The sequence below is a fragment of the Saimiri boliviensis genome, chromosome 2 (assembly GCF_048565385.1).
Source record: "Saimiri boliviensis isolate mSaiBol1 chromosome 2, mSaiBol1.pri, whole genome shotgun sequence".
In the NCBI taxonomy this organism is placed as follows: domain Eukaryota; kingdom Metazoa; phylum Chordata; class Mammalia; order Primates; family Cebidae; genus Saimiri; species Saimiri boliviensis.
The window spans coordinates 150469844-150497491 of record NC_133450.1 but is presented as its reverse complement, the minus strand read 5'-3'; the positions used below and the strand labels follow the sequence as shown (position 1 = coordinate 150497491).

The 27648-nt window shown below is 40.9% G+C and overlaps 2 protein-coding genes across 4 annotated transcripts in view; both read left to right on the top strand.

Moving 5' to 3' along the window:
* Positions 1-14616, top strand: part of C2H9orf85 (chromosome 2 C9orf85 homolog) — a 241069-nt gene extending 226453 nt beyond the window's left edge. For both annotated transcript variants that reach the window (XM_074394675.1, XM_074394677.1), the window contains one exon: positions 14530-14616. The gene's annotated coding sequence lies outside the window, so the exon portion shown is untranslated. The remainder of the gene's footprint in view (positions 1-14529) is intronic.
* Positions 1-27648, top strand: part of GDA (guanine deaminase) — a 117245-nt gene that overhangs the window by 48506 nt on the left and 41091 nt on the right. For both annotated transcript variants that reach the window (XM_039461513.2, XM_003935617.4), the window contains exons 2-3: positions 14530-14618; positions 23737-23908. In XM_039461513.2, coding sequence (XP_039317447.1) covers positions 14530-14618; positions 23737-23908 — 261 coding nt within the window. The remainder of the gene's footprint in view (positions 1-14529; positions 14619-23736; positions 23909-27648) is intronic.

The following is a 27648-nucleotide window of genomic DNA, read 5'->3' as shown; positions in this document are numbered from 1 at the left end:
AATTGAGAGAAAGGTACAGAGCTTTCCCATGTATCCCCTACCTTCACACATATACAGCCCCTCATTATCAACATTCCCAACCAGAGTGATACATTTGTTACAACTGATGAACCTACATTGACATGCCATTATCAACTAAAGTCCATAGTTCACATTAGGGCCTACTCTTGGATTTGTACTAATGTACTAATGTGGTTTTGGACACATGCATAATGATGTATTGATGATTATAGTATCATACAGAGTGTTTTTACTGTCCTAAAAATCTTCTGCTCTGCTTATTCATCCTTCCCCCTCCAACTCCTGACAACTATTGATTTTTTATTGTCTCCATAGTTTGCTTTTTTCCAGAATGTGTCATAGGTGGGATCATATAATATGAAGCTTTTTCAGATTTGTGTCTTTCACTTAGTAATATGCATGTAAATTTCTCTATGTATTTTCATGGCTTAATAGCTCATTTTTTTTATTGCTGAATAGTATTCCATCTTCTGGATGTACCATAGTTTATTAATGCATTCTTCTACTAAAGGACATCTTGGTCGCTCCCTAAAGGTAACATCGTTAATCTATCAAGGAGTGTTTGTTTTCTACTGCAAAATGATACTTGTAAGCCACCAGAATCTGTTCTCTTCCAAGGGAATTTGATCAGTCCCTGATAGTAAAGAAAAATGTTAAATGTTATTTCCAATTGGAAGCTAATCATAAATAAATATAAAGCTTCTGAGAAATGCTAGTGAAAGCCACTGGGATGGCTTTCAAGTTACATAGTTTTAATTTACATGTATCTTTTTAGGAGTTTGCATCAGAGGTTGGCAACAGTAGGCCACAGGCCAAATCCAGCTCCCTGCCTGAGTTATATAGCCTGTGAGCTAAGTATGTTTTTTAAATGGTTGGAAAAAAGTGAAGAGGAGGAGGAAGAAGATTTGTAACAAATGAAAATTACATAAAATGCAAATATCAGCCGGGCGCGGTGGCTCAAGCCTGTAATCCCAGCACTTTGGGAGGCCGAGGCGGGTGGATCACGAGGTCGAGAGATCGAGACCATTCTGGTCAACATGGTGAAACCCCGTCTCTACTAAAAATACAAAAAACTAGCTGGGCATGGTGGCACGTGCCTGTAATCCCAGCTACTCAGGAGGCTGAGGCAGGAGAATTGCCTGAACCCAGGAGGCGGAGGTTGCGGTGAGCCGAGATGGCGCCATTGCACTCCAGCCTGGGTAACAAGAGCGAAACTCCGTCTCAAAAAAAAAAAAAAAAAAAAAAAAAAATGCAAATATCAGTTCCTGTAAATAAAGTTATATTAGAATATAGCTGTAGCCATTTACTACCATATTGCTTTGGTTATTTTTGCAATTCAATGACAGATTTAAGTAGTACAATAGTCACAATATAGCCCATAAAGCCTAAAATATTTACTATCTCACCCTCTAGAGAAACTATGCTGATCCTTGGTTTTTACTATTAGAAAAGCAATCATAAAGTTTTGGAAGAATCTCTGGGAAGACAGGTCTAGTTTAGGAGACTCACTCCTGGCTTCCCTGTACCTTAGGCAATCAAAATAACCTGGCCTGTTTCTTTATTTAAGAAATGAGAATATTGGACCTGAAGATCTAAGTCCCTCATGCCGCATGCTGTTCTTTGATGCCTTTGTAACATTATTTGCCCCATTCCACTAGTCTGAAAGGGTTTTTTCCCGCTTTGGTTCTAGCTCACTTCATCTGTCTTTTCCATTAATCTGTTTGATATGAACTGAGCTAATATGACAATTTTCATCTCTGTTCAAAAATCTCAGAAATTTTTGAGACCTCATTTTAAAATCTCATTTTATCTTCCCTCACAGTGACTTAAAAGGAGATTTTGTATAATGGATTGAAATTTGTTACCTTATTTTGTTGGATGGCTGAGCGATTTCACAGTGGCTCAAACAGCAGTTTACTCTGTTCCATAGCAACGAGCCTCTTGCCCAAATTTGCCATCTGGTGTTTGAAGCCTGTATCTTGCGGCAGTTTTTTTTCATTAGCTGACAGCCATTACTCATCTGCTTTTGGCTTTCGTATTCCTGACATTCTCATTATTGCTCATCCTAAATAGTCCCAATTTCAAGTAAGAAAGTACTTGGAGTTGTTTGCTTAGCAAAAGGAAGTCAATTTCCTCATCTGGAAAACAAGGGGTCAGTTGAGAAGGTACCTGCCAGCTGGGACCATCTGTGATTTTATTATTTTGTGACACTTGGTTTTTAATGACTTGTATATGTGCTTTACAGCCCACCTAGAGTGTGGCCTGTGAAGGGGAAGGCCCATTGGCCATGGTGGACACTCACTAGATGGTGAATGAGTATAAACAGGTGAATGAATAACAGGACAGACATTCATTAGACGGTGAGTGAGTGAACAGGTTTTCTGCATAAATCCAGGAAACCTTGGGATGAAAAAGAAGTAGCCCCATGAAGAAAGCGTTGATCGTACTTTGTAATTTTGCCACATTTGTTTTCCAAAATTTTAAAGAGATTTCCTGAAAATAAATCTCAGGGCTGATCCCTGGCTACCTCCTTCATCTGATTTCCTGTCACTATTTCTTCTGATCCTTGTACTGTAGTCCCCACTATCGTCTCTGGTGTTTCAAAACCTGCCAAGCACATTCTCATTTTGGGGTCATTGCTGGATACTCCCTCTGGCTGGTATACTTTTCCCCAAAAGCTCAAGTGGTTCACCCTCTTCCTTTATGCAAATATCTGCTTAAACCTCATTCCTCAGAGAAACCATCACACTCCACATTTTAGTCTATTTACTTCCCTTTATTTTCATCATAACACTCAATATGCAGTATATGTTAATCTATCCATTTATTGTTCCCAGTCTCTGGAATAATCCTGAGCATACAGGTAGCACTCAGGAAGTATTTTCTGAGTGAAAATATGAATGAAAGCAAGACAAAATCAATTAAGTACTTGATTTGTGAATTAAAATTCTCCCCAACCATGTGATTTATACATCCATGTTATTTATAGAATACATGGACACATGGTCTGTATCACATCTTCTAGCTTTTTGCTCTGCCTCTGCTCCTGTTGTTACTGCTTCCATCCCTTTCCCCACAACCCTGGATACTTATCAAGTACCAAATCCTACCAATCACTGTCCGAGTTCTGCCTTTTCTTTGAAATCTTCACTGATCCCATTTCCTGTTTCTCCATTTGAACCCATAGGGCTATTGCTCCTCCTATCCTCCCTTCTTGTGGTCTAATTCACTTTCTACCTCTGCTTGTCTTAACTCCTCAGCCTTAAGTTCTATGAGTAGATACCGTGCGTGTATATTTCTACTTTTCATACTTTGCATTTTCGTGTACATTTTAATGCAATTAGCTTTATTGTATTGGCTAGAATAAGACATTTATTTTTAACAACTTTATAAAAAGGAGTAAAGATTAAAGTGGAGTCACTCCCAATTTCTTTCCTAAAAAGATAACCGCTGTCATTATTTAGACACCTGCTATGGTTTGGATGTTTGTCCTCTCAAAAACTCCTTGTTGAAACTCAATTGCCATTGTAATAGTATGCAGAGGTGGAGCCTTTCAGAAGTGGTTACGTTATGAGGACAGAGCCCCCATAAATGGATTAATCCTGTTAGCATGGGAGTGGTTATCTTGACTGGAGTCTGGCCTCGCATGCTTCCCTCTTTGTTATGCTCTTGCCTGCCCTTTCACCTTTCTGCTGTATGATGACCCTGGCTAGATGCTGCTGCCATGCTCGTGGAATTCCTAGCCTCCAAAACAGTGAGCCAAATCCATTTTGCTCTTTATACATTATCAATCTGTGATATTCTGTTGTAGCAGGAGAAAATGTACCAAGAAAATTGGTACCAAGACCAAGGTTGTTGCAATAATAGATACCTAAAAATGTGCAAGTGGCTTTCAAACTGGGTAATGAGTAAAGGCTGGAAGAATTTGGAGGAGGAGACTAGAGAAAGCCTAGATTGCTGTAAATGGAGGATTGAGAGTGATTCTGGTGAAGGCTCAGAAGAAGAGAAGACTGGGGAGAGTTTTGAATGCCTAAAGATTGCCTAAGTGGTCATGACCAGAATGTTGATAGACGTATGGACAGTAAAGGGCATTCTGATGAGGTCTCAGATGGAACTGAGGAACAAGGTACTGGAAACTAGAGCAAAGGCCGTCCTTGTTATAAACTAGAAAAAACTTGGCTGAAATGTGTGTATACCTGAGGGCTTTGTGAAAGTTGGAATTTCAAAGTGATAAAATAGGATATCTAGCAGAAGATGTATCTAAGCAGCAAAGCATTCAGGCTGATGCATAGCTACTTTTAACCATTTATAGTAAGATGCTAGAGGAAAGGAATGATTTAAAGATGGAATTTATAATGGAAAAGGAAGCTCTGTGAAAAGATTTGAAAAATTTGCAGCCTAGCCATGTAAACAACATAAAAGCTTTCTAGTATGGAACCAAGAGACTATTGACTGACGAGATTAATACAGACAGAAGAGAGCCACCATCAGTACAATGGGAGATAGCCTTGGAAGGCATTTCAGAGATCTTTTTGGCTTCCTCTCCCCTCACAGGCCCAGAGCTCTAAGAGAGCAGAATAATTTGAGTGATTGGGCTAGGAGCAACCTACACAGGCTCACTGCCCAGACCCACCTCCTATCTCTGCTTCCTGCATTCCAGTACAGTGCTCTTTCACTGCTCCCACCAGCTCAAGCAGGTCCATGTGTGGCTCAGGCCGCAACTTCAGAAGAAGTGGCAAATTCTGGTTGCATCCATGTGGTGTTGAGTTTGCAGGCATGCAGAATGTAATAACTATGGGGGCATGGCTTTGTCCACCTAGATTTCAAAGTATGTTGCAAACAGCCTGGAGCCCCAGGCAGAGACTTGTCACAGGAGCAGAACCACTGCAGAGAGCCCCAACTATGGCAGTACTGCACAAAAAGTGTGGGGTTGGGGTTAGTGCCAGAGCTGCCACAAAGAGTCCTCACTAGGGTAATGCCTAGTGGAGCCCTGGGAGCAGGACTGCCACTGAGACTCCAGAACCGTAGAGCTACTAGCATGCAACTTCAGCCTGGGAGAGCAGCAGGCAGGACACTCCAACCTGTGAGAGCTGAAACATGGACTGCGCCTAGGAAAGCCACAGGAGTGGGGCTGCCTAAGAACTGTGTGCCCAGGATGCAGAAAATGGGAGTCAAAGATTATCCTCTAAATACAGTGCTTAAATATAGTGTTTTTTCCTATTGAGTTTTTGGACATACTTGGAGTCTGTTACTCTTCTCTTTTTGCCAATTTCTCCCTTTTTGGAATAGGACTGTCTATCCTATGCTTGCCGCACCGTTGTATTCTGGAAGTAGATAACTTACTTGATTTCACGGCCTCATGGCTGTAAGAATATGCCTACAGATGAATCCTGTCTTGAGTCTCACTCATATCTGATATAGATGAGATTCCAGACTTTTTTTTTTATTTTTTATTTTTGAGACAGGGTTTTACTCTGTCACTACAGTGGTGTGATCACAGCTCACTGTAGCCTTGACCTCCCAGGCTCTAATGATCCTCCCACCTCAGCCTCCTGAATAGCTGGGACTGCAGGCATGCACCGCTACACCCAGCTAATTTATTTTTGTTTTTCAGTAGAGATGGAGTCTTGCTATGCTGCTGGTCTCAAACTCCTGGGTACAAGTGATCCTCCCACCTCAGCCTCCCAAAGTGCTGGGATTATAGGCATAAGCCACAATGCCTGGCCTGAGACTCTGGATTTTTGAGTTGATGCTGGAACACCTTAAGACTTTTGGGACTGCTGGGATGAAATGAATCTGTTTTAGGCCAGATGCAGTGGCTCAAGCCTGTAATCCTAGCACTTTGGGAAGCCAAGGCAGGCAGATCACTTGGGCTCAGGAGTTTGATACCAGCCTGGGCAACGTGGTGAAACTCCTTCTCTACCAAAAATACAAAAATTAGCCAGGCATGGTGGCACATGCTTGTGGTCCCAGCTACTCTGGAGGCTATAGTGGGAGGATCACTTGAGCCTGGGAGGTGGGGGTTGCAGTGAGCCAAGATCCTGCCACTGCACTCTGGCCTGGGTGAAAGAGTGAGACCCCATCTCAAAAAAAAAAAAAAAAAAAGAAAAAGAAAGAAATGAGTATATTTTGTATGTGAAAAGGACCTGAGTTTTGTAGGGACAGGGGCAGAATCCTACGGTTTGAGTATTTTTCTCTGAAACTCATGTTAATGTTTAATTGCTATTGTAACAGTATTCAGAGGTAGGGCTTTTAAAAAGTGACTGGGTCATAGGGATGAAGCTCCCGTGAATGGATTAATGCCATTATCAAGGGAATGGGTTAGTAATTGTGAGAGTAGGTTGTTTTCTTTCCTTTTTTTTTTTTTTTTTTTTTTAGAGACGGAGTCTCTGCTGTATCACACAGGCTGGCATACAGTTTTGGGATCTCGACACACTGCAACCTCCACCTCCTAGGTTCAAGTGTTTCTTGTACCTCAGCCTCCAAAGTAGCTGGGACCACAGGTACCCGCCACCACGCCCAGCTAATTTTTATATTTTTAGTAGAGATGGGGTTTTACCATGTTGGCCAGGTTGGTCTCAAACTCCTGACCTCAAGTAATCTGCCTGCCTCAGCATCTCAAAGTGCTGGGATTACAGGCGTGAGCCACTTCACCCCACCGTGTCTAGCTTACTTTAGTGAAGAATACAGTATATAGTATATATAAAATAGAAAATATGTGTTAATCAACTTTATGTTGATTATGTTTATGTTATTGGTAAGTCTTTGGTCAACAGTAGGCTCTTAGTAGTTAAGTTTCCGGGAAGTCAAAAGTTATGGCACATTTTAGACTATGGTGCTCCTAACCCCTGATTATTCAAGGGTCCACTTGTTGTAAAACATTCAGGAGACCGGAGGGACCAATGGGTGAAACAGGAGGGTTTTATTAAGGTGGCCACCGGCTCAAAGGATTAGCAGCCCAAGGCTGAGCAAAGGAGCAAGAAAATGGGGAACTTTTTATACATCCAGGATGACGTAGCAGCTAACAGGTTTACAGAAGCCAGAACAAAGAACAGTTAATTAATTTGTAACATGTCTTGTGATGTACGTTGCATTTGAAAAATAGCATTTTGAGAAATGCTTTGTACATTCTTTGAGTGTTATCTTACCCTGTGACCTTGCAGCTGGTCAGCAAGAAAAACAGGAGTCTTGAGATGCCTGGGAACTTTGCTGAGAATGTGGGGAGAATAGATAAGGGAGGTTTTACAGGGAGTTAGTTAATTTTAAGCAGAACTGGGGGTTAGGTATTATATTGTACACAACATGGAAAAGTTTATTTTATTATGCAGCAATTACAGACTACTATTATTATTATTTATAATTTCCCTCTTCAAGCTGTCATCCCTTTTTCCTCTTTAATTACTATTTCTATTCTACTTCCCTCATAGAGTTTTTACTAATGCAGTATATTTTTACACTTGAAAGTGTGGCTCATGCCTGTAATCCCAGCACTTTGGGAGGCTGAGGTGGTGGATCATTTGAGGTCAGGAGTTCAAAACCAGCCTGATCAACATGGTGAAACCCCATCTCTACTAAAAAAAAAAAAAAAAAAAAAGCCAGGCGTGGTGGTGGATGCTTCTAATTCCAGCTACTTGGGAGGCTAAGGCAGGTGGAGGTTGCAGTGAGGGGATATTGCACCATCGCACTTCAGCTTGGGTGAGAGAGCAAGACTCCATCTCAAAAATTATTTCTAATTTTTTGGGTACATAGTAGGTGTATATAGTTATAGAGTACATGAAATGTTTTTATAAAGATACACAATGCATAATAATCACATCATGGACAATGGGGTATCCATCCCCTCAAGCATTTATCCTTTGTATTACAAACAAATCCAGTTATATTCTTTTAGTTATTTTAAAATGTACAGTTAAGTTATTATTGACTATAGTCATCCTGTTGTGCTATCAAGTAGTAGGTCTTATTCATTCTTTCTATTTTTCTCTTTTGTGTCCACTAACCATTCCCCCATCCCTGCTCCAATTACCCCTTTCAGCCTCTGATAACCATCACTCTACTATTTCCATGATTTCAATTGTTTTTATTTTTAGCTTCCACAAATAAGTGAGAACGTGTGATGTTTGTCTGTCTGTACCTGGCTTATTTCACTTCCTGATCTCCAGTTCCATCCATATTGCAAATGATAGGATCTCGTTCTTTTTTTATGGCTGAATAGTACTCTATTGTATGTAGGTACCACATTTTCTTTATCCATTCATCCATTGTTGGACACTTAGGTTGCTACCAAATCTTAGTTACTGTGAACAGTGCTGCGATAAAGAGCGGGGCAGACGTGTCTTCCATACATTGATTTTCATGCTCTTGGGTATATACCCAGTGTTGGGATTTCTGGATCATCTGGTAGCTCTATTCTTAGTTTTCTGAGGAAACTCCAAACTGTTCTCCAGGGTAGTTTTACTGACTTAAATTTCCACCAACAATGTATGAGCGTTCACATTTCTCCACATCCTCACCAGCGTTTGTTATTGCCTGTCTTGGATATGAGCCATTTTAACCGGGATGAAATGATATCTTATTGTAGTTTTGATTTGCATTTGGCTGCTGATCAACGATGTTGAGCACCTTTTTACATGCTACTTTGCCATTTGTAAGATATTTTTCCTAGAGTTGTTTGAGCTCCTTGTATATATTCTGGTTATTAATCCCTTGCCAGATGGGTAGTTTGAAGATATTTTCTCATGTTCTGTGGGAATCTTTTCACTTTGTTGATTGTTTCCTTTGCTGTGCAGAAGCTTTTAAATTTGATATGATCCCATTTGCTCATTTTTGTTTTGGTTGCCTGTGCTCATGAGGTATTACACAGGAAATTTTTGCCCAGACCTGGATATTTCCTCCAACGTTTTCTTGTAGTAGTTTCATAGTCTGAAGTGTTAGATTTAAATCTTTAATACATTTTGATTTGATTTTTGTATATGGTGAGAGATAGGGGTCTAGTTTCATTTTTCTGCATAAGGACATCCAGTTTCCCCAGCACCATTTATCGACGATACGGTCTTTTCCCCAGTGTATGTTCTTGGCACCTTTGTCAAAAATGAGTTCACTGTAGGTGTGTGTATTTGTTTCTGGGTTCTCTATTATGTTCCATTGGTCTGTGTGTCTGTTTTGTTTTTTATGCCAGTGCTGTATTATTTTGGTTACTATAGCTCTGTAGTATAATTTAAAGTCAGGTAATGTGATTCTTCCAGTTTTGTCCTTTTTGCTTAAAATAGCTTTGGCTATTCTGGGTCTTTTGTGGTTTCATATAATTTGTAGAATTGCTTTCTCTATTTCTGTAAAGAATGTCATTGATATTTTGATAGGGATTGCAGTGAATCTATAGATTGGTTTGGCTAGTGTGGGCATTTTTACAACATTGATTCTTTCAATCCATAAACATGGAACATCTTTCCATTTTTTGGGTCCTCTTCAATTTCTTTCAATATTTTATGGTTTTCATTATAGAGAACTTTCACTTCTTTGGTTAAGTTAATTCTTAGGTATTTAATTTTATTTGTGGCCATTGTAAATGTGATTACTTTTTAATTTCTTTTTCATAGTGTTTACTGTTGGCATACAGAAATGCTACTGATTTTTGTATGCTGATTTTGTATCCTGCAACTTTACTGAATTTGTTCATCAGTTCTAATAGTTTTTTTTTATGGAATCTTTAGATTTTTTCAAATATAAAATCATATTGTAAGCAAGCAAAAATAACATGACTTTGATTTCAATTTGGAGGCACTTTATTTTGGTCTCTTGTATGATTGCTCTACCTAGGACTTCCAGTACTATGTTGAATAACAGGGGCGAAAGTGGTCCCCCTTGTCATGCCCCAGATGTAAGAGGAAAGGCTTTCAGTTATTTCCCATTCAGTGTGATGCTAGCTATGGGTCTATCATATATGGCTTTTATTATGTTGAGGTATGGCCCTTCAGTAACCAGGTTTTTAAGAGTTTTTATCTTAAAGGAATATTGAATTTAATCAAATGCTTTTTCAGCATCAAGTGAAGTGAGCATAAGGTATTTGTCCTTCATGCTGTTAATGTGATGAATCACATTGATTGATTTGCAGATGTTGAACCATCCTTACATCCCAGGGATAAATCTCTCTTGGTCATAAGAGTAGTTTATACACTATGGTTCCAGTGTTATAATATTTGTGTTTTTCTGTGTACTTACTAGTACCAGTGAGTTTTGTACCTTCACGTGATTACTGATTATTCATTAACATTCTTTTTTTTTTCTTATTGAAGTACTCCCTTCAGTATTTCTTATAGGACAGGCCTAGTGTTGATGAAATTCCTCAGCTTTTGTTTGTCTGGGAAAATCTTTATTTCTCCTTCATGTTTGATGGATATTTTGCCAGATATTCTATTCTAGGATAAAAGGGTTTTTTTATATTATTTTGATATTTGATATTCCTTCAGCCTTTAAATGTGTCTTGGCACTGTTTCCTGGCCTGTAAGCTTCCCGTGGAAAAGCCTGCTGCCAGATGTGTTGGAGTTCTGTTGTGTGCTCCCTCCCTTCCTTCCTCCCGCCTCCATCCCTCCTTCCCTCTCTCCTTCCCTCCTTCTGAGATGGAGTTTTGCTCTTATTGCCCAGGCTGGAGTACAATGGTGTGATTTCAGATCACTGCAACCTCTGCTTCCTGGGTTCAAGAGATTCTCTTGCCTCAGCCTCCTGAGTAGCTGGGATTACAGGTGCCTACTGCCACACCTGGTTAATTTTTTGTATTTTTTAGTAGAGACAAAGTTTCACGATGTTGACCAGGCTGATCTCAAACTCCTGACCTCAGGTGATCCACCCGCCTTGGCCTCCCACGGTACTGAGATTGCAGACGTGAGCCACTGTGCCCAGCCATGTTTCTTATCTCTTGCTACTTTTAGGATCCTTTCTTTATCCTTGATCTTTGAGAGTTGATTATTATATACCTTGAGGTAGTCTTTGAACTAAATGTGCTTGGTATTTTATTAGCTTCTTGTACTTAGGTATTGCTACTTTTCCCTAGGTTTGGAAGGTTCTTTATCACCCCTTTGAATAAACTTTCTATCCCTATCTCTTTTCCTACCTCCTCTTTAGAGGAAAATCTAAGAGTTACTGAATTTGTGGATTTTTTAGATCCCATAGGCTTGCTTCATTGTTTTATATTCTTTTTACTTTTGTCTCCTCTGTGTATTTTCAAATAGCCTATTTTCAAGCTCACTGATTCTTTCTTCTGCTTGATCAATTCTGCTATTAAAACACTCTGCTGTATTCTTCATTATGCCAATTGCATTTTTCAGCTCCAGAATTTCTGCTTGATTCTTTTTAGTCATTTCAATCTGTTTGTTAAATTTATCTGATAGAATTCTGAATTCTCTCTCTGTGTTGTCTTGAATTTCTTTGAGTTTCCCCAAAACAAGTATTTTGAATTCTCTTTCTGAAAGGTTATCTTTCTCCTGAATTTCTTTGAGTTTCCCCAAAACAAGTATTTTGAATTCTCTTTCTGAAAATTATCTTTCTCCTGAATTAGTCCCTGGTACTTTATTTAGTTCTTTGGTAAGGTCATTTTTTTCCTGGAATGTCTTGATACTTGTAGGTGTTTGTCTGTGCCTGGGCATTGAAGAGTTAGTTATTTATTGTAGTTGTCATTGTCTGGGCTTGTTTGTACCTATCTTTCTTGGAAAGGCTTTCCAGATGTTTGAAAGGACTTGGGTGTTGTGATCTAAGCTGTATCTGCTTTAGCGTGCATCCCAAGCCCAGTAACAGTGTAGTTCTTGCAGACATAAAGGTAGTTCCTTGATGGTCCTGGATAAAATCTGGGAGACTTCTCTGGTCTACCAGGCAGAGACTCTTGTTTTCTTCCCTTACTGTCTCCCAAACAAACAGTCTATCTCTCTGTTTTTAACCACCTGAAGCTCAGAGTAGAGTGACACAAGCACCCCAGTGGCCACAATCATCATGAATGTGCTGGATCAGACTTGAAGCCAGTACAGCGCTGGGTGTTGCCTAAGGCTTGCTGTAATCACTCCCGGCCACTGTCTGTGTTCACTCAAGGCCCTGGGGCTCTGCCATCAGCAGGTGGTGAAGCCAGCCAGGCCTGTATCCTTCCCTTCAGGGTAATGAGTCACCCCAATCCCCTGGGCAGTTCTAGAGGTGCCCTCAGGGAGCCAGCAAGTAGAGTCAAAAGCCTTAGAAAGCCACCTGGTGTTCTACTGAACTGTGGCTGAGCTGGCACTCAAATCACAAGATGCAGTCCTTCCCACCCTTCCCTCCTCTTTTCAAAGGTGGAGGAGCCTCAACTCGTGGCCACTGCCACCACAAGTCCAGGGAAAGTACTTCCAGACTACTGCCTATGTTCCCTTAAGGCCCAAGGACTCTTAGTCAAATTGTAGTGAATTCTGCCTGGCCTTGGATTCACTCTTCAGGGAAGCTGGCTTCCCTCTGGCCTAGGGCAGATCCATAAATGCTATATAAGAGCCAAGTTCTGGAATTGGGACCCCCAAGAGCCTGCATGATGTTTTATCCTTTCGTGGCCGAGCTGGTACCTAAAGTGCAAGACAAAGTACCGTTTACTCTACTCTCTGCTTTCTTCAAGCAGGAGTCTTGCCCCATAGCCACCACAGCTGGGAACGAGGCCCTCAACATAGTACCTGCATATTGCTGGTTATTCGGGCCCAACGGCTCTTCATTTAGCAGGTGATGAATCCTGCCAGGACTGAGTCCTTTCCTTCAAGGCATAAGATTCTCTTTTGGCCCAAAGTACATCTAGAAATGCTGTCAAGGAGCTAGGGCCTGGAAAGAGAGCCTCAAACCTGGCAGGTGCCCTGTCCTGCTGTGGCAGACCCGGTATCCAAGATGCAAGAAAAAGTCCTCCCCACTCTTTTCTCTCCTCTCCTCGGGTGGAAGGAAGGAGTGTCTTTTGGAGCCGTGAGCTGTGCAGCCTGGAGTTAGGGGAGGGGTGATGCCAGCTCTCCTGCAGCCACCCCAATTTGTGTCTCAGGAGGTTGTGTTTCGCCCCCCTCCTCGCCCAGTGTATTGTTTCTGGGCGCAGTTCAGCACCAGGACTCATATAAAAGTTGCAGTCCTTGTGGACTAAATTTTCTTAAGTTTATTAGGGCCCCTGGGCACTTTAGCCAGCGTGGGCTATGGAGAGGCTTGTGGGAACTCAAGTTCCAGCTGCTGGGATCAGCCATTCCCCTCTGGCCAGGGCTGGTTTAAATGCTCCCTCTGTGGGCAGGCATCAGCTAAGTATGGTCCAGTTTTCTTTTCTTTTTTCTTTTTTTTTTTTTTTTGAGACAGAGTGTCGCTCTTGTTACCCAGGCTGGAGTGCAATGGCGCCATCTCGGCTCACCGCAACCTCCGCCTCCTGGGTTCAAGCAATTCTCCTGCCTCAGCCTCCTGAGTAGCTGGGATTACAGGCACACGCCACCATGCCCAGCTAATTTTTTTGTATTTTTAGTAGAGACGGGGTTTCACCACATTGACCAGGATGGTCTCGATCTCTCGACCTCGTGATCCACCCGCCTCGGCCTCCCAAAGTGCTGGGATTACAGGCTTGAGCCACCGCGCCCGGCCCAGTTTTCTTTTCTGTTATAACAGAACAGCACTGAATTCAGTGGCTCACAATTGCTATGCTCTCCCTCCACCAGCACCCAGAAATGCTCTTCACACAACATCACCGTGACCCGGGGGGTAGGGAAGGAGTAGCATATACAATTCAAGACTGGTTTTTGTATCTCTTCAGTGCCTCTTTCAGTGAGATGAAGTTAAAACCAGGTACCATGACTGCTCACCTGATTTTTATTTCGTATGAAGGTGCTTTTTAATATAGATAGTTGTTAAATTGGTGTCCTTGCAGGGGGTGATTGCTGAAGCCTTCTATTCTGCCATGTTGCTCTGCCTCTTCCATTAGCCTTTTTTTTTTTTTTTTTTGAGATGGAGTCTAGCTCTGTTGCCAGGCTGTAGTGCAGTGGTGCCATCTTGGCTCACAGCAAGCTCCGCCTCCTGGGTTCAACCAATTTTCCTGCCTCAGCTTCCCAAGTAGCTGGGACTACAAGTGCATGCCACCATGCCCAGCTAATTTTTGTATTTTTTAGTAGAGAGAGATAGGGTTTCACCATGTTGGCTTGACCTTGTTATCTGCCCACCTTGGCCTCCCAAGGTGATGGGATTATAGGCGTGAGCCACCGCGCCCAGCCACATTAGCCATTTTTAATTCCATGTATCTTCAATTGAGAATTTTTCAAGTCTCATTTACATTGATGTTACGGCAGAAAAGGAGAAATCACATACAGCTTGTCTTTGGATGACCAAAAGCAAACCTCTATCTTTTTTTTTTTTTGCCTCTAAGCTCAATTCCATTTGGTGTCAAATACCTTTTAACTCAGCTACAGTATAGATTTTTTTAAAAGAAGATTTACATATTTACTAAAAACAAGTGATTATGACTCACTAATATGTGATTCTTTTCTTGTCTTTCCTTTAAAGATAGTGTTTTTAGAAGAAGCATCTCAACAAGAAAAACTGGCCAAAGAATGGTGCTTCAAGCCGTGTGAAATAAGAGAACTGAGCCACCAGTAAGTCGTCACTTCTTCTCTTTTACTGGGTGCCACTAATAAGCTTAAATTATAGAAAGCCTGCCTTGAGAGAAAGACTTTAAAAAATAATAATTTAAAAATAATTGTTTTTTAATTAGTTATTTGTTAAGGGAGAAGATGGGAAGGAGAAGGTAAGCAGGAATCTGAAGGATGGAAACTTAGACAGCTAGAGGCTGCCGTCATTCATCAATTTCTTTAGCATGTATCTGTTGAGACCGCCATGTGCAGTACTAGGGTCTGGAGGTGAAAAAGATCTTCAAAGCCCTTGTCCTCATGGGGTTTACAGTCCATGGGGGACAAAGACAGTAAACAAGCAAACAGATATCTGAGCATGACCATGGTAGATTGTGATATCGTCTATAAAGGAAGGAAACAAGGTGGAGAGGGGTAGGGTAGAGGTTAACTGTTAAGTAGTAGGAAGGAAAGATAATTTGAGAATCAGTTGGTTGGGGAAGACCAAGGTTCAGAAGTACACTTAGCTGTGACATTATATTTCAATTACTTTTAGTGGTTTTTATTATTTGTATAAAATACAGTTTTTAAAGATATGATTGGGCCGGGCGCGGTGGCTCACACATGTAATTCTAGCACTTTGGGAGGCTGAGGCAGGTGGATCATCTGAGGTCAGGAGTTCAAAACCAGCCTGGTCAACAGGGTGAAACCCCATCTCTACTAAAAATACAAAAATTAACCGGACTTGGTGGCACGTAATCCCAGCTACTCCGGAGGCTGTGACAAGAGAATCGCTTGAACCCAGGAGGTGGAGGTTGCAGTGAGCCAAGATCGCACCACTTCACTCGAGCCTGGGTGAAAGAACAAGACTCTGTCTCAAAAAAAAAAATAAAAAAAGACTCACTTTTCTCATAGCCAGTTGATTTGTTTTATGGAAATAGGAAGACTTTCTTTGGTTATTATTTTTATTTTATTTTTAAATTTTACTTTAAGTTCTGGGATACGTGTGCAGAATGTGCATGTTTGTTACATAGGTATACATGTTCCATGGGGGTTTACCGCACTTACGAATCTGTCATCTAGGTTTTAAGCCCCACATACATTATGTATTTGTCCTAATGTTCTTCCTTCTCTTGCCCCTCACCCCCCAACAGGCTCCAGTGTGTGACATTCCCCTCCCTGTGTCCATTTGTTCTCATTGTTCAATTCCCACTTATGAGTGAGAGCATGCAGTATTTGGTTTTCTTTTACTGTGTTAGTTTGCTAAGAATGATGGCTTCCAGCATCATCCATGTCCCTGCAAAGGACATGAATGGGGAGACTTTTTTAAGATCCAAGGCCAATAAAAGTGGTACTGTTTATATTCTGAAAACACTTTGATAACTTGGGAATTGACTTTTCACGTAATATAGTGAGAGGAACATTGAACTAGGAATACCTGGTTTGAATCCACACACTGTAGTTTTACAGATGTTAAATGTCAAGCAAGCCACTTCCCTCTGAGCTTATCGACTATGAAGCTCATCTCTGGTCATAGTCCAGAGAGACAGTGACTGTTCATAAAGTTTCACTCTACCAGCAGTTTTACCCACATCCCTTGCCTCTTTCCCACTCCCTGCTGCCTCTCAATGGGCTTGGAAGCGTGTGGGCGGCGGGCATGGAAATGAATATAATAGCTTCTGCTGTTGTCTACTTCTTCTTGCTAGATTTTCACGTAAGAATCTATGATGAGGAACAACTGACATTTATAATCACCTGCTTGTGTGCCTTTGTGATGGAGGATTAGAAGAAGGCTTGGAAGCAGTTGAAGTAGAGGCAGAGATGGGATGAGACAATGGTGGAAGTGGTTGGAGGATGGAGATGAGGGTGAACATAACTGTGGGTCTTCACATCTTTTTCTTCTTCTTTATGAGGTTGCTTTTAAAATTAAATCCATCAGAAATGTAGATTCTGGGGGTCATATGTAAACACTGTACACAAAGAAGTAGTAAGGTAAGAAATAACTTAAATATTAGTAGAAGACCAAAGTCTTTAAATAAAAATTATATTTGAAATGCAAAGAGATTCTTATATCAAGCACACAAGTTATGTGCAGTTGAATTTAAGTCACGATTAAAGTACTGTAAAAGGATGTCTCAGACAGTTTTTAATAGACTTGGCCCAGTACACAGTGTACCTACAGGTCTACCGCAGTACCGTGTGGATGTTTTCAAAAGGAAAATCACAACTGGAGTACCATGGACAGCGCTATGGAATGAAACAGACGGTGGCCATGGACGGAGGTCAGGTTTGCAGGGCCAGGATTAGGATGAGGGGAGTGAGGGATTTACCTCAGGCACAAAATTTAAAGGCAGCGGGGGAAGGGCAAAAACTCAGTAATCAGGACAAATACTTTAAGGCAATATTTTAAAATAAAAAAAATTAGTGCATGGCTGGGTGCAGTGGCTCACACCTGTAATCCCAGCACTTTAGGAAGCCGAGGCAGGCATATCACTTGAGATCAGGAGTTCAAGACCAGCCTGCCAACATGATGAGACTCTGTCTTTACTAAAAATATAAAAATTAGCTAGGTGAGGTGGCAGGACCTGTAATCCCAGCTGCTTGGGAGGCTGAGGCAGAAGAATCGCTTGAACCTGGGAGGTGGAGGTTGCAGTGAGCTGAGATCACGCCATTGCACTCCAGAGAGGGAGACTCCGTCTCAAAAAAATTAATGCAAAAACTCATGAAGATCAAAATACCAACATTTTAAATAAAGACAGGATGTTGTTTGTTTTACAGCCGTGCTTCTTTCTATGCAATGGAACAGTCACTTTCAAATAACCTGGATTCCCAGGCCCATGAGGCTATTACTTTATGGGTAGGGCAGGTTGATGAGAGTGATGATGGTTTGGGCAATACCAATATAGGTGTGGTATTGATACACACCTATATTGTGTTTTGATTATAACACTTTATTAATGTTTTCCATTTGGTGAAAAGATGCGTAGTTCTGATAAGCATATATAGGGATTATATAAATATATATAAAATATATATATGTATATGTATATGTATACATGTTTGGTCAGGTTATGATATGGCTTGGCTAACATTGCAGATCTGTAATATCTCGGGGAAGTTGAGATTCTTTGGGGAAATTATGGTGCTGATTAAGTAAAGTGAGAAGAGGAAAGCTGAAATGAAGGGAGAAGGGAGAGCTTTTTAACCTTTTGCTGCAGCCTCTGGATCTTCTCTCTGCTTTTCCTGCAGCTGGGCTTTTAGTAGCCACAATTTAGTCATAAGTGATGTTGTGAGCGGAGAACTGAGTTTGAATCCTGGCTGAGCCACCAACAAATTGCAAGTTGAAAATAAACTTGCAATCCCAGATCTTCCTTTTGTTCCCTCTGTAAAATGAGTAGGTGGGCTCACTAACCTCTAATCTTGTGTGCACTCATATTCCATGCTTCTATGTGTACCGATATTATCACATAAATATATATTACTTATATATAAATCCTAGACTATAACCTTTATTCTGGGAATCTTTCTATTAATAATCATTTCACAATGCTTTCCATTTCCTAAAAAGGATTGTAACTTTTCTGGGTTAAAAAAAAAATCGCACTTCAGATGTAATAAATCCTTGCACTTCTGTTGCCTCTGAAGACTTTGTACTCTGAATCATCTTTCACTCTCTCATAGCAGCTACAACGAACATGCTCATTTCCCCTACATGAAAAACATACAGTGACTTGAACTCTTCTGCATCCTAACTTTCACTACCAAATGTTTTAAAAGGGAGCTCTCCTTCCGCACAGGACTTTCTGAAACACCATGATTTAGCACTTAGTGCGGTAACCAAAGCATGCTAGAGACTCAGTGAGTACGTTTTAAATGAAGAACTAAATCCTTCCGAAATTGGGTGTCTCCCTTGTTGATTGCACTGGGGTCTCAGAATTATTCTGGAGGCCACACATTTTTGACCTTTGCAGTTTTGGGCACTGATCACTGCCCTGCCCCTTCTTGACTGTTCTTTCCTTACTGTCCTTGATACCTCTCCATCCTGGGTTCCCTCTATCCTCCTGACAGTAACTCTGCCAAGATTGATCCGATCTTCTCTTTCTCAGTCTTACTCTTGAGTGGAAGGTGCTGCTTAAGATTTTGATTTGTTCTTTCTTCCACAGAGATCTCTGGCATCGCCAACTTCTAGTGTTACCTGTATAGAGAGGACCCTCAAATCTGAATCCTTTCTTTAACTCTTATGTGACCTCTTGTCCCATATCCTGAGTTACTTCTTGGACAGTTGGAGGTCACACTTTGACACTAGGTTTAGTGTGGCATCATAACCCCCCTCCCTAAAAAACAGACTTTCCTTCTAGATTCTCTGTTCTTTGTGTCATATTCTCAGGCTCACGTGCTCGAAAACTTACAGCCAGGCACAGTGGCTCACATCTGTAATGTGTGATCTGTAATGTGTAATCTGTAATCCCAGCACTTTGGGAGGCTGAGGCAGACAAATCGCCTGAGGCCAGCAGTTCGAGACTAGCCTGGCCAACATGGTGAAACCCTGTCTCTATCTGGGTGTGGTGGCGGGTGCCTGTAATCCCAGCTACTTGGGAGGCTGAGGCAGGAGAATTGCTTGACCTGGGAGGCAGAGGTTGCTGTGAGCCCAGATTTTGCCATTGCACTCCAGCCTGGGCAACAAGAGCAAAACTTGGTCTCAAACCAAAAAAGAAAAGAAAACAAAACAAAACAAAAAACACACAAAACTTACTTGCTTTGACTGACTTCTCTCTTTTGTTTCCTAGAGTTAATAAAAGACCAAGTTTTTTTTCTCTCACGTTCGTGCTTTTCCTTTCTGTATCCATCACCATCGTTTTTATTTAAAAACCTCTGGATTATGAGACTGCAGAGTCACTTGACACATGGCCACCACCTCCAGATTCATCATCCTAAACCCTAAGCTCAATATGTCATAGCCCGCCAATAAAAAACAAAACACAAACACATATTCTCATAATTCCCCTTGTCTTAGCTCCCTAATAACACATGTATGTTAATTCACTAAACTGTTTATTCAAAACCCTTTAAAAAACTTTTTTTTTGTTGTTTTTTATGGAAGACCAGCCCCCAATATAACAACATGGATTCAAGATCTCTCAAAATGATCGAGTGGTCAGTGAAAAAGAAAAAAAAGACAAAGAAACAGTTTTCCTTAAAGCTGGGCCCCCAGGGAGACACCATGTAATGCTGCTCTGTGAATGTCTACAATTTCCCTGAAAACCTCAGTTTTTTATTAGGCTCTTTTCGTAAGGGAGGGGGAATGAGGCCACACAGCATTGTAGTGATGATCATACAAAGAGAATACATTTGCCAAACTGGTGGCCAATGATCACAATGTCAGCACAGAAACCATACACCTTAGCCAGAATAGAGGTCAAACATAAACTTATAATCATCAGCAAGAAACGCCTTGGGCTCACAGCTGTAGGGGGAAAAGGATCTGACACAGGGCAACCAGCCTGACCACAAAACTGCAAGAGGAGGGGCCTCCATGCAGGCCTGGAGGAGCAGTGGGAGAAGAAAGACTTACACCCTTATCTCAACCACAGAGGTTTCTCTCAAAACAGGCACCCCTCATGCATCCATTTATGGGCTCTTCATAAGGGTCGCATTCCCTTTCTAGGGCCATAATTAACATGCATTTCCTGAGAAAGGAATCTAGGTAATAAGCCTCTCCATTACACGTCTGTTTATAGGCTCTCTGCGACAAGAAGCTTATTGTGCGCTGCCATCTCTCTCTGGCAGTCAGGCTATGTGGTTTGTCCGTTTGTGTCACAGAGTTCCTGTTTTTCCAAGCACAGCTCAGCAGAGCCAAAGTTACAAGTCACAGCTCAGTTTTTCACATTATTCTTCATTTTCTCGAATATAATCGTACAGTAAGTAACAAGCATCACAAAGCAAATAACTCATTTCAGGGAAACCAAATTCTAAGACAATTCACAGGTTAAAAATCAACGGTTTTTTCTTGTTATTTCAGATAGCTTGGGTTTTGCCAATTCTGAGAAGCTTGGGGCTGCTCAGTCATCACCGAGGGGTCCACAGTGTTTCCAGCAGCTTTTAGGAACAGTCTTTATGCAGCAAAATGCAGAGATCTCAGATACATAATTTGATAAGTTTTGACAAAAATGTGTATATCCACATAACCAGCACAACAATCAAGATGTAAAACATTGTTATCCTGGAAAGTTCTAGTCTCTACAGCCCTTCATAGGCAGATACCGTTTTCTCACACACAGATTACTTTTGACTGTTTCTGAGCATCATATGAATAGAATAACTCAATATGTACTCTTGTGTGTCTGGATTCTTCTATTCAATATAATCTTTTTGACATTTGTTCATATTGTTGTGTATATCAGTTCACTCTTTTTTATTGCTGAAGAGTATGACATTGAACCACAGTTTGTTTATCCATATTTTCTTGTGGTGGATATTTACATTGCTTCCAATTTGGGGCTAGTATGCATACATCTTCTATGAACATTCTCATAAAATTCTTTTTGTAAACCTATGTTTTATTTCACTTGGGTAAATAGAAGTGAAATTGTTCTCTAAGACTTTTTACGTCTGACCAGATCTACCTCTCGATTTCCTCCTTTTTCTCCTTTCCCGTCCTCCTCCTCTTTTTTGTCTTCTTCTCCTCTTCCTCCTCCTTCTCCTTTTCCTTCTCTTCCTCCTCCTCCTTTGTCATCTTCCTTTTCCTCCTCCTCTTCCTCTTCTCCTCCTCTTCCCCTTTTTCTTTCTCCTCCTTTTTCTTCCTCCTCCTTGATCTGTCTCTCCCTCATTCACCCCTAATCTCCTCAACTAGATTATAAAGTCTTTGAGGACAGTATGCCTTATTCTTCTCTGGAGTCTCCACGGGGCTTGGCAAAATTTCTTAAACAGAGTAGACATTTGGGAAATATTATTTGGTTAAACAATGTAACTGCATGAAGTTTCACTGCTATTCCATTTTATGGTACGGGAGCAATCAAAGGCCCGAAGGACTGACCTCTTGTGAAGGGGTCAGTGGCTGATACCTGAGAGAAATCCATATTCCACGCTCCCTTTCTGAGGGCTTCCCACATTATAGGCCCACTTAATGCTGCCTTCTTGCGGTCCTTAAATGTTGTCACTCTTCTTTATTTCCATAGTTAGTGAATTAACAATTCCATCACATGGAACGTAGTTACCAAGCGTACTGAGCCTACAGACAAACTGCCTGGGTTTGAATCTCAGCTTCAAAGCTGACTAGTTAACAGTTACTTTTTTCAAGTTACTTCACCTTTAGCTTACTGTTATGTAAAGGAGGGTAACAGTACTCTTATACTTCATAAGTCTCTTGTGAGTACTACATAATCATCATCATCAATAATATTTATTGATGTTTTCCATTATTTAGGCGTTGTTCTTACTCTACATCCTCACGACAGCCCTATGATGTTACTACTACCTCCATTTTACATAAGGGGAAACTGAGTCACACAGAATTTTTTTTTTTTCTCCAGGCTGGAGTGCAGGGGCACGATCACGGCTGACTGCAACCTCCACCTCCCGGGTTCAAGTGTTTCTCCTGTCTCAGCCTCCCAAGTAGTTGGAACTACAAGTGTGTGCTACCACCCTGCTAGTTTTTTGTATTTTAGTAGAGTTGGGTCTTCACCATGTTGGCCAGGATGGTCTCGATCTCCTGACCTCATAATCCACCCCCTTCAGCTTCCCAAAGTGCTGTGATTACAGGCATGAGTCACCTCGCCCAGTCAAGATTTTTTTTTAAAAAAGTAATATGTCAAATATCTAACTGCTGAGTTATGGTGAAACCTGATTTCAGATCGAAGCAGACCAAAACCAGAATGTATACAGTTAACCCAACTGCTGCCCATGGGTGAGATGATGTGTATAGAATGCTGTGCCAGTGCTGGTGAATGTACATATTCAGGAAACATTGGCTGCTGTCACCATCATTATTATAATTAACTACAAAAAAGCTAGTATTTTCCATGTGAAATAGAGGCTTTCTTGTAGTCAGACAAAATCGAGATGACCACTGAGTTTGCCATTCCTTGCTCTTGTTTTAAAATAAAGCATTTAGAGTTACTCATGACTTTGTTTGGCTTGTAGATAGGTGGTGTGTATACATTTGATTTGATAGCATGAGGAATTCTTTGTGATGTCAGGCTTCAAGTTCAAGTTGCGTGTGTGATTTTTACCAAGGCTAACGGTGGCAGTGGAGCATCCCATCTTTTGGCAACTATCTGTTTGGATGAGGTTGGACACTTAATAGTGACTGGTGAACTGGATTAGCTCTTTAGAAAAGCTTTAAGTGTCTGTCAGCACCGGGCTGCCTCGATTCTGTGGTAGTGCCTCTGAAAACTTTCCAGAACTTTCTAATTATAAAAATTAATAGAAATATGAATAGTAATTGTTGGATCAGGGTGGCAGCATTGGTGATCAGAAGCATCCTGAGCATGGTTGTCACAGCATCCTAACTCCCTCTTCAGAGTTATGTGACCACCACTGCCCATTTGTCGTCCGTCTCCTAAGACTGCCTGTCCCTAACCAGCTTGCTCTTGCTGCTTCTGTTTCAGAACTCAGTCTCTATAACACGTGGGAAAAGGCTCGGTTTCTTGTAGTCAGACAAGATCAAGATGACTGCGGAGTCTAAAATTGCAGCCAGTCTGTTTCTCACCTTTGGTTGCCCTTAGTGACTCGTGTGCACATTCCTCAGCATGACTCTAGAGGTTTTAAAGGCCTCTTCCTCCTTGCTGTCTGATCTACAACCACCAGTTGTGGGAACAAAGTCATAGGATTCAATCAGAGCTTCCCTCCTGTCTTGTGCCTCCATTGCTTTGCTTCTGCGCAGTGCTGTGTCTTTCTCTCCCTTCCTCACCACTGGTTAACCCGCCAACTAACTATTCCAACTTAGGAGCTATATCTCTCCTAGCAGAGCTTCATTTTTATGTCCTGGCCTTTCAATGATTGGAGAATTTACAGTTGTCTGATTGTATCACGTATAAACCTGTATGGGGTGAACAGTGGAATCATGCTTGAGAGAAAATGTGATTTAAAAATATGGAAAATAACTGAAGATACTATTAAATACTTTTCCTCTCATCTTAATTTCCAGTGAGTTCTTCATGCCTGGGCTGGTTGATACACACATCCATGCCTCTCAGTATTCCTTTTCTGGAAGTAGTGTAGACCTGCCACTCTTGGATTGGCTGACCAAGTACACATTTCCTACAGAACACAGATTCCAGAACATCGACACTGCGGAAGAAGTATATACCAGAGTTGTCGTAAGTATCTTGTGTGTGAGTATGGTATTCTGTTTGGTCATCTGTAGAACCATCAGTTTCCTGGGACAGATTTAAGTTGTAAAGCATAGGTAGTTAAGTCTCAGATGGGCCACAGAGAATTTTAAAGTTTTTTTCTTTTTCGCAGCCCAGTGAGTTTGTGACCACCTCACCTACACAGCTAGTCAGTGGCAAAGAGAAAATTTGAATCCAAGTTTCCAAATCCCCAATCTGGTGGGTTTATATTACGCTTTTACTTCCTGTGTTTTACTTTACCAAATCTGGGCTTAATGAATATGTGTGTTTCCCTACTCCTGCCAATCCATAATGCTGTTCTGAGAACCATATGGATTTGTTATGTGACCTTTACAAAGTTATGTGACTCACTTTTCCCATCTGTAAAAAATAGAGATTATGATAGTACCTATTTCACAGAATTCTCGTGATAATTAAGCAAGTTAATATTTGTGAAGTTCTTAGAATAGTGCCTGGCACATGGTTAGAGCTCTGTTTGTTTGCTTCAAACATACCCAAGGAAGTTTAAAATTAAAAATTTAAATTACTTTTAGAAGGGATATCATGTTATTCTGGGAGCTTTGCAAGGAAGGAAAATAGGATGGTCCCATATTGCATGGCACGTGAGAATGTGACTTGAGCATTGCCACCACTAGAGGGAACTCTGGGGCTAGTACAGTCATTGAAAAGTGGCAGTAGTGTGTGCCAGCCATATGTTGAAAGCTCTGAAAGTGTCCTTCCTTCTCTTCTTTCAGGAAAATCAGTTCCTTTCTTTGTACTCCATCCTATGCCCAGAATCATAATCCATTCAGGAATCAGAAACAGTTTCTGCAGTAAGGAGTTGAAGCACAAATGCCTTCTTATCTGGCCACTACGTCTTGGTGTTCAGCACGCTTGGTCTGAACACTCACGGATTTTTGTTGGGCCCATTGATGATTTTCCTCCTCAGGTGTTCACTGCATGTGGTGGTGGCGGTATTACAAGTCTTCCACATCAACTGACCTAACCATCTTGCCAGTTTTTTTGGTCTGGCATAATTCCAGTCTTAAAGAGTAAAAGCTAGTGCTATCATTTATACACTTGCCTCACGTAATTATAAATTCAGTGCAATTGTGGATCTTACATATTTAGCATGCACCACATGACATTAGAAAAGCTGAGAAGGACTAAAGCTGTGTATAAAGTAGCTGGCGCATTGTGTTAATGAATGGTGTTAACCACACCAAATCGTTATTCTCAAAATTTATTTATACCTCACATTGTTCTAAAAACGATGTGAGATAGCTTAAAATTGCGTAGTATACAACAAAAGAAAATGAGTCATGAAATCAAGGCAAAGAGAAAAAGCAGGGAGGAAAACTAAAATAAAATCAAGAAACCAATGTCTACTGTGGGGGTCCATGCACTTATTAGTCGTGAATTTGACTTTACATTTCAGAAACTGACCCAGAAAGAGAATCAGTTATGAAATTTACACTGCTTTACGATTTTAAAAAACACATTTTTTAAGATAAAGCATATTTTTTCCCCTACTCCAGCTGCCTTTTTTTTTTTCCTGAGATGAAGTTTCGTTCTGGTTGCCTAGGTTGAACTGCAGTGGTACAACCTTGGCTGTCTGCAACTTCCACCTCCCAAGTTCAAGTGATTCTCCTGCCTCAGCCTCCTGAGTAGCTGGGATTACAGGCACCCACCAGCACGCCTGGCTAATTTTTGTATTTTTAGTGGAGATGGGGTTTCGCCGTGTTGGCTAAGCTTGTCTCAAACTCCTGACCTCAAGTGATCCTCCCGTCTTGGCCTCCCGAAGTGCTGGGATTACAGGCATGAACTACCATGCCCAGCCCAAAATACATATTGTAAAGATGCTATATTATCAAAAAGTCCAGATAGATCATTCTTTTATGTTTAGAGAGATAGAATATCAAGGACTATATATTTTCCAGACAATACTCCATATTAATGATTTCTTACATCAGAGATTTAAGTATTTGATGTCAGGCTGGGCGCGGAGGTGGTTTAAGTATTTGATGTCAGGCCTGTAATCCCAGCAATTTGGGAGGCCAAGGCGGGTGAATCACCTGAGGTCAGGAGTTCGAGACCAGCCTAGCCAACATGAAGAACCCCTGTCTCTACTAAAAATACAAAAATTAGCTGGGCATGGTGGTACATGCCTGTAATCTCAGCTACTTGGGAGGCTGAGGCATGAGAATGCTTGAACCTGGGAAGGGGAGGTTGCAGTGAGCCAAGATTAGGCCACTGCACTCCAGTCTGGGCAACAGAGTGAGACTCTGTCTCAAAAAAAAAAAAAAAAAAAATTGCAGAGTACATATCCTGTTTCTTATGTTTCTGATAATGAATGAGTAGGCCCACAAACTTTTAAGTAGGAGATGCTGAGGGTATGGCTGAAATCTGTTTAAAGGTCAACGTTGAGATGTGTTAACTAGACGTGTAGCCACTCAGTGGGCTGAGCTCAGTGGGAATAAACAGGAGTAGCTTTGGCTTTCCTCCTCCCTCTCTTCTTCCCTTTCTCAGGGCTCTCCCTGTCCTGTCCCTTTACTGTAGTTAGGGCAGTTCCTGAACTTTCTAGTGTGTTCAGTTCATTCTTCTTGTTGAAAGAAAAACTTTAGACAAATTAAATTAGTGCATGTCTGGGTGTGGTGGCTCACGCCTGTAATCCCAGCATTTTGGAAGGCTGAGGCGGGCAGATCACCAGAGGTCAGGAGTTCAAGACCAGCCTGGCCAATATGGTAAAACCCCACCTCTTCTAAAAATACAAAAATTAGCCAGGCATGATGGTGGGTGCCTGTAATCCCAGCCACTCAAGAGGCTGAGGCAGGAGAATTGCTTGAACCTGGGAGGCGGAGGTTGCAGTGAGTCAAGATTGTGCCATTACACTCCCACCTCTGGGTAACAGAGCAAGACTCCATCTCAAATAATAATAATAATAATAATAATTTAACTATGAGCTTTGCTTTTTATTTTGCTGCTTGGACCCTGTCTTCATTTTTCATTTTGTTGGAATATATCCTCTGACAATTCTTTCCAATCAGATGGGTGATAAACATTCTAAAACCTAGAATTATCAAAAATAGCTTTACTTTTTTTTTTTTTTTTGACTCTTGAACAGGCCTTAGCTATAGAGAGAATTCTATTTAAAATTATTTATCTATCAGCATCCAATGTGCTGATGTCAATCTGATTCTCATTTCTTTCTGGTTAATTTTCTGGTCTTTGAGATTTTTCCTTCATTCCTGATATTCTGAAATTATAATTGTTGATCTTCTCAATTCATTCTCAATTTAATTCTTCAGTTCATTCTCTTTAATACATAGTTCTTTCAATAAGAGAACTCCTGTCTTCCTTCTGTTTTAGGAATTATGTTATTTCTCTTTCTGAGTATATTCCTCTCTCTAATCTATTCTCGCTTTTGATAATTACTATTAGAAAAGTGTTGACACTTCTGGTTCTGTTTTCATGTCTCTGAACTTTTCTTTCATACTACATTCTTAGGAAATGGTAGGGCCCAATTTTATAAAATCATTAATTCACTCTTACTATTTATAATAACCAGTTCCTCTTTCAAAGATACAACATCCTGTCCTACTTATCGAAGGATGCTAATTTTAGTTCATTTTATGTCTCTTGTTTTAGTAATTCTGATTCCTCAGGCGTTCATTTGGAAAATATTTACTGAGCACATCCCAGACCCATACACTTTTCTAGTCGTTGGA